Genomic DNA, 6,189 nt, shown 5'->3' with positions numbered 1-6,189 from the left:
CTGCTCACAGAGCCAAGTGGCACGCGTGAGTTACTATGGCCAGAGCATCAGCATAGGCAGCCGAGGCCCTGCAAGGGTCTCTCCAGTTCCATTACACTGTAGGGAGTTGATACCACTTATCTTTTCTTAAGAGGAATTGATGCATTACTGTGTGGGTTGGGTTTTTTTTTTTTTTTTCCCTTCTTCTTCCTGGCTGGTAATTCCCTGCCCTTTTTCAACACTGGAGCAAGAGAAACCCCTGATCGCCCCGCAGCACTGACATGTGCTCAGGGCATCTGCTCTGCTGGCCTCTTCCAGGAGAGAGGAGGCTGTTGGTGTCATCCCTTCTCTAAAAGAAGGTGCACAGAGGTTGGGGAACAGCCTTTCTTCTCCATCTCTGCCAGGAGATTGGGCGGGTATGTAGCTGGCCTGGAAGTCTCCCATTTGCCAGGGCCTGAAAACAGTCACAAGGAGGGGGAGAAGTAGAGCGGTTTGAGAAGCCAGGAGGGGGGAAAAAAAAAAAAAAAAAAAAAAAAAAAAARAARAAARAAAAAAAAAAAAAGTCCAGACTAAATCTTCTTCATCCTCTCTTTGCTAATGAGACCTGTCAGCCTTTGGTATTTCCTTTTTTTTTCCTGTGCTCTTGTTAAACATGTTCTACTGAGAGACACTAGAGCAATAACCTTTTATATTGACTGTTACTGGTATAACAAGTCTCTTGGGTCAAGTGTGTGACACTTGCAGTTTTGCTATCGAAGTGAATACTGTATCCTCTCTTTGATAAGAACTGTAGATTTCTACACTGATTTTGAATTCATATCTAATTTACTTTTAATCCTCTTATACAGAAATTGGTTTTGAAGTGATTTTAAGGAAGCAACTTTTATATCTCAAGCTGTGCTGTTCTAGGCAGTGTGCCAGTTGTGCTGGCTTACTGCATCTGTAACCTCAACGCTTTGTTAAACTTAACTAACATTGAGTATTTTCCTTTTATTGCAGGGTGGGAGGGGCTGAAATCTATGGGGAAGGGAATGTGACTTGTATTTTTTTTCTTCTTTCCCTAGCACAGGCAGGTGAACTGTGAAGCTTTTTTTTTTTTCCACTTCTCTTTCCCTTCCTTCCTGCCCTCCTCTTCTTCCTCTGAGTCACCTGAAAGTGTGGGGCTTTTTGTTTTTTTATTGTAACCTGTAAACTGCTGTATTTGAATCACCTGCCTTTCTCCCAAAGCCTAGCTTCCAGGATGTTATAGTGAGTCTTAATACGATGCTGCAGGGGGCAAGAGCTCGGAGCTTCACCCTCAGTTTCTCTTCTTCAGCCATCTGAAATCAGAGCAGGGATAACTGGGGAAGGGATTCCTTTTCTCCTGTGGAAGAATTGTCTTGTGACTAAAGAAAAGGAGAAGTTGGGAGATAAAGACTCTGTTCCTGACTAGCTGTGTAACTTTGGGCCAGTTATTAAACTTTGCTGTGCCTCAATTTCCCCATCTGTAAAATGGGGGCATTTTTGCCTGGATTCATAAAGTTATAGTGAGGCTTAGTTTATGTTTGCTGAAGCACTTTTAGATCTCTGTCAGGAGGATGCCTTTTACAGAAGGTTAAATATTATGTTGAAATAACCTCCAGTGTTCTGTGGTAACAGCCAAAGTGGCCCAGGGAGTGGAGCAGTGTTTGGGATTGTACTCTGGAATACTACAGCAATATCACTAGTGGAATGAGTAACGCTGGAGTTTGCAGTTTTCAGCTTGGTAGATATGCAAGGGATGTGGGAGAGACTGTCAGAAACAAGCCAGACATTTTAGGCTGGAATTTCCCCAGTTCGTGTAATCTTGGCTTGGTGCCTCACCATCCTGCTTAAACCATCACAGCTGCTTTTCACCAGATTGCCATGCAAGTGAGCCTCGGTTTGTAGTTGTTCCAGCAAAGGGGTGCTAGAACTCGAGCTACATCAGCTGGGCTGAGCGTGGCGTTTGGATGGTCCGAGAAGCAAGAAAACTGGTGGATTTGTCATTTTATTTTTTGAAATCAGTTTGACTTCAAATTACTATTTCTAAGCTATGTATGATGAAAGGATCAATTTATTTGGCCCCGCTAAGAGGACAAAAAGCCTTCATGCAGGACAGAGGATAGAAGGTTGGAGTGCTGCTTTTGGCACTAGCTCTCATTGTGTGGCACCTACCAAACTGCATAATCACGTGCCTCAGTTTCCCTGAGTCTGGGGAATCCTTTAACCTACCTCACCGCTTGTTGAGGCTTTCTTCCTTGGAATTGCAGGAGAACATGGCAAACCTTGGATGCCGGGTGCCATAGAGGGGTATGGGAAGGAGGAAGACTCTTCTGCCATTAATGCTAAGTGGAGACGATTAAACAGGTTATCTCCCGAGCAGAATGTTGATTTTTTTTTCCTGGATTAATAGTATTTGGGACATGCTGGGATGCTACACTCAGCCAAATCATTATGTCCGTGGTGGTGACTGCTGCCAACAAGGAATCAAAGACGCTTGTTATTCACCTTTGGTTTCAGACTAGATGGGCCGAGGTGCTGCACAGAGCGGACGGAAGGTGAGGTGTTGTGGGAGCTCCGGCGCCAGGGTGTTTGCACCTGCCAGGTGGTGCGTGGTGCCGCGGGGAGCACGGGGCACAGTGGAAGGAGAGCATCAGGATGCGTCACGATGGGGTCTGGAGTGAAGGGGCTGCACGGAGGCAGATGTAGGTGCTTGGGCTTGGCCCTGGTGCCTTTTCCTGGTGCCATTAGCTGGTAAGCAGGCCTTTTGGTGCCTCCATCCCTGTGCCAGAGCTGTCAGCAGGGATGGGCCCCCTCCATCCCTCTCCTCGTTGGGGTAAGGTGGGGGATTCTCCTCTGGGTCGACAGTCATTTGATATCATATTTTTTCCGCCCTTGTAAGCTTCTGACTCTGCTTTGTCCATTTAAAATTCTTGCAGTTATGCTAATAAAATTTTTATCAATAGTCCTCCGTGTTGGTTCTACTCCTTTCAAGTCTGTGGGTTGGGCTGGTGACGGCTCGGGAGCCGCGGGGGGCGGGAGCGCGCGCGGCCCCGCGCTGGGGCGTTTTCCTCCCGCCAACGGTCGCAACGGCTGCGGGCCCCGCCCCGCCCCGCGGCGCAGCGCTCCTCCGGCCCGCCAGGCGGCGCCGCCCGCGCTCGCCGCCGCCGCGCACCTTCCGTCGCCGGCGCTTTGAGTGGCGACCGTCTTACCCAATAGGCATGCGGCCTTCGCTGAGTGACAGCCGCTGGGCGGGGCGGACCGTGCCCGCGGCGAGCGGCCATTGGCCGTGCGGCGCGCTATAAAAGGCAGCAGGCCCGCCTTCCGGCCCTTCTTTCCCGGAGCCCTCGTGGAGGTGGGTGTGCGGCGCGGGCGCTCCGCAGGGCCCGGGCCCCGGCCCTTCTGAGCTGTTTCTCCCCGACAGGTCGCATCTCGTCTTTAAACCCGCCGGGCAATCCTTGGAGCACCGCCGCGATGCCCAGGGAAGACAGGGCTACGTGGAAGTCCAACTATTTCATGAAAATCATCGTGAGTGTCGGGGCGGCCTCGCGGGGTCCGCGAGGATGGGGCTGGCTTGGCTGTGTATGTGTGTGGCAGAGCGGGGGTGCTCTTAAAGATAGTGGATACTTAAGGAATGGTTTCCTGTCACCTGGAGAGATCTAAGTAATGTCGATCAGGTGATTTTCCGGTTTTGGGGAAAACTTGCCGATTTGGGAAAGTTGGTGATTTGCCTAGGGAACTGTTCAGGTTGCTAAGAAGGGCCTCTTACCCGCAACACAGCATCTTTTGGGGCTGAACATTAAAACTTCTGGTCAGTCTGTTTAGCTTCACCATGAAGTTTTACAGCTACTCTGTGTCTTGGGTTTCTTGGCACGCTCACCATGTTTGTCTTTCTGTAGCAACTCCTGGATGATTATCCAAAATGTTTTATCGTGGGAGCAGACAACGTAGGGTCCAAGCAGATGCAGCAAATCCGTATGTCCCTGCGTGGGAAAGCCGTTGTGCTGATGGGGAAGAACACTATGATGCGCAAAGCAATTCGTGGTCATCTGGAGAATAACCCAGCCTTAGAAAAGTGGGTAATGTCTGAATGCTTCTGGTGTCTCCTTTTGGAAGGAGACGTTGTTGGAGGAGTTGGACTGAAGGATGTTGTCTTTCCTTCAGGCTGCTGCCTCACATCCGTGGGAATGTGGGCTTTGTCTTCACCAAGGAGGATCTGACTGAGATCAGGGATATGCTGCTGGCCAATAAGGTAACAGAGATTGGTTCATGCTGCATTTCTGGGCTATAATATGATGGGTAAAAAATAAAACTACACATTTTGGGGGATGCTTGATCATTATGAGCCCTCAAAGTTTGGAACCTAGCCACTGCAGCCTTGGTTCAACTTCTCACATTCCTCATCTGTTAACCTTCTGGGTGTCTCATCGATGTCCATCTTGGAGGAGTACTACAGGGAAGAATTGATGCCACTCCCATGGGATCAGAGACACGAGCCTTCTTTCAGCTTCTCTTATTGTATCTCTCTTTTTTTCAGGTGCCTGCAGCTGCTCGTGCTGGTGCTATTGCTCCTTGTGATGTGACTGTGCCGGCCCAGAACACTGGTCTCGGACCTGAGAAGACCTCCTTCTTCCAGGCCTTGGGCATCACCACGAAGATTTCCAGGGGAAGCATTGAAATTTTGGTTAGTGAACTCTAAAATAGTGAAATTCTGGTTAGTCAGCAGTATGCGACTCTTTGTCTGAAACCCTTCCTGGACTGAGGGGCCCCAGTGACACTCTGGTCACTCTGAGGAGCTGCCTGACCTTGGACACTGCTATGCAGGGACAGGAGGCGTAAAGATCAAAGCTCCCAGTAGTGCTGAAACGCTGTGTTAGCAGCATGGCTGCTTTGTTCAAGAATTTGTAAAGGTGGATGCCTAGCTTGGGTCAGGTGTGCTGTGAGGGATGGGGAGGATTTCAGTTCCTCTCTCAGGTCTCTGCTGCATGGTTGAGTGCTGCTGAAGGAAATCACGGACAAAGCAGCCTCTAGGGAATGCATTAAGGGTACTGATCTTCTCAGAGCTGAGATGCACTCGCTACATTGTGTAGGGTTTGCTTAAATAGCTACTTTTGTTGCTTTGGCTCATTTGTTTCTTCAGTTCTGTTCCTTTTTGCCATTGGGAACCTGCAGTGGAGCCCCGTTGTGTTGTGTACCTGAGCTGTTTAAATTGCTCATTTTCCCCTTATTCCTCAGAGTGATGTGCAGCTAATCAAGACCGGAGACAAAGTGGGCGCCAGCGAAGCCACCCTGCTGAACATGCTGAACATCTCCCCATTCTCCTTCGGGTTAGTGATCCAGCAGGTCTTTGACAACGGCAGCATTTACAATCCTGAGGTGCTGGACATCACTGAGGAGACCTTGCACAAGCGCTTCTTGGAGGTAAGTGCCGTGACCCAATTCTGCTGCATTCCACCCCTTTTACATGCCTGCCAGGGAGAAAATGGACAGTCAAAGCAACTGGAACTGCTTGTGCTCCGGGTTTTTGTCAGAGCACAGACACATGAGGTTTTTCCTTCTCACAGGGGGTCCGTAACGTTGCCAGCGTGTGCCTGCAGATTGGGTACCCCACCATTGCTTCTGTGCCCCACTCCATCATCAACGGGTACAAGCGAGTCTTGGCCGTGGCTGTGGAGACCGACTACACGTTCCCGCTGGCTGAGAAGGTAACAGCTGAGTCCAATCCGCTGGTCAAAAGGCAACTAAAACCACCTTGAGTGCTAGCCTGGCAGGGACCCTGCCTGACCTTCCAGGAGGATTTTCCTCTGTTCCTTCTGGCTTGTTGCCTTTTGGTTGCAGAGGTTCGGTCCCTCGGTTTCCTCTGAGTTCACATTGGGTTTTTTTTTTTGCTTTTTCCTTCTGCAGGTGAAGGCCTTCCTGGCAGACCCCTCCGCCTTCGTGGCTGCTGTCCCTGTGGCAGCTGAAACGGCCGCTCCCGCCACCGCTGCCGCCGCTCCAGCTAAGGAGGCAGCCAAGGAGGAGTCGGAGGAGTCGGACGAGGACATGGGATTTGGTCTCTTTGACTAACACCAGCTGCAGCCTCTCTCTTCATGCCAGAGCTGCTTTAAGTGGAGAAATAAAAGAACTATTTTACCCGTTCGTGTGCTTCAGTGTGGATGGCGCGGCCTTGGCTGGGGCGGAGCAGGAGCCCGGTGCTGGGCGCCGTGGGGC

General features: G+C 50.4%; 1 protein-coding gene across 1 annotated transcript; it reads left to right on the top strand.

Moving 5' to 3' along the window:
- Positions 1–3,311: 3,311 nt before the first annotated feature.
- On the top strand, positions 3,312–6,117 carry RPLP0 (ribosomal protein lateral stalk subunit P0). The gene is made up of 8 exons (XM_026037762.1): positions 3,312–3,334; positions 3,404–3,507; positions 3,879–4,054; positions 4,144–4,231; positions 4,517–4,663; positions 5,215–5,400; positions 5,544–5,684; positions 5,884–6,117. Exons 2-8 carry the CDS (start codon positions 3,454–3,456, stop codon positions 6,043–6,045), a joined length of 954 nt encoding a protein of 317 aa, XP_025893547.1. The 5' UTR covers positions 3,312–3,334; positions 3,404–3,453; the 3' UTR covers positions 6,046–6,117.
- Positions 6,118–6,189: the final 72 nt, after the last annotated feature.

This window comes from Nothoprocta perdicaria, unplaced genomic scaffold, assembly GCF_003342845.1.
Source record: "Nothoprocta perdicaria isolate Ctin4 unplaced genomic scaffold, notPer1 scaffold_2, whole genome shotgun sequence".
NCBI lineage: Eukaryota > Metazoa > Chordata > Aves > Tinamiformes > Tinamidae > Nothoprocta > Nothoprocta perdicaria.
Note: the sequence above shows the minus strand (reverse complement) of the source record. Positions and strands in the feature narration are given on the sequence as shown.

Excerpts from the sequence above, each read along its gene's own strand:
- RPLP0 (XM_026037762.1), top strand. The coding sequence starts at position 3,454 with ATGCCCAGGGAAGACAGGGCTACGTGGAAGTCCAACTATTTCATGAAA. Across the intron at positions 4,055-4,143 it reads AATAACCCAGCCTTAGAAAA|GCTGCTGCCTCACATCCGTG; the intron begins GTGGGTAATGTC and ends TCTTTCCTTCAG. Across the intron at positions 4,232-4,516 it reads ATATGCTGCTGGCCAATAAG|GTGCCTGCAGCTGCTCGTGC; the intron begins GTAACAGAGATT and ends TCTTTTTTTCAG.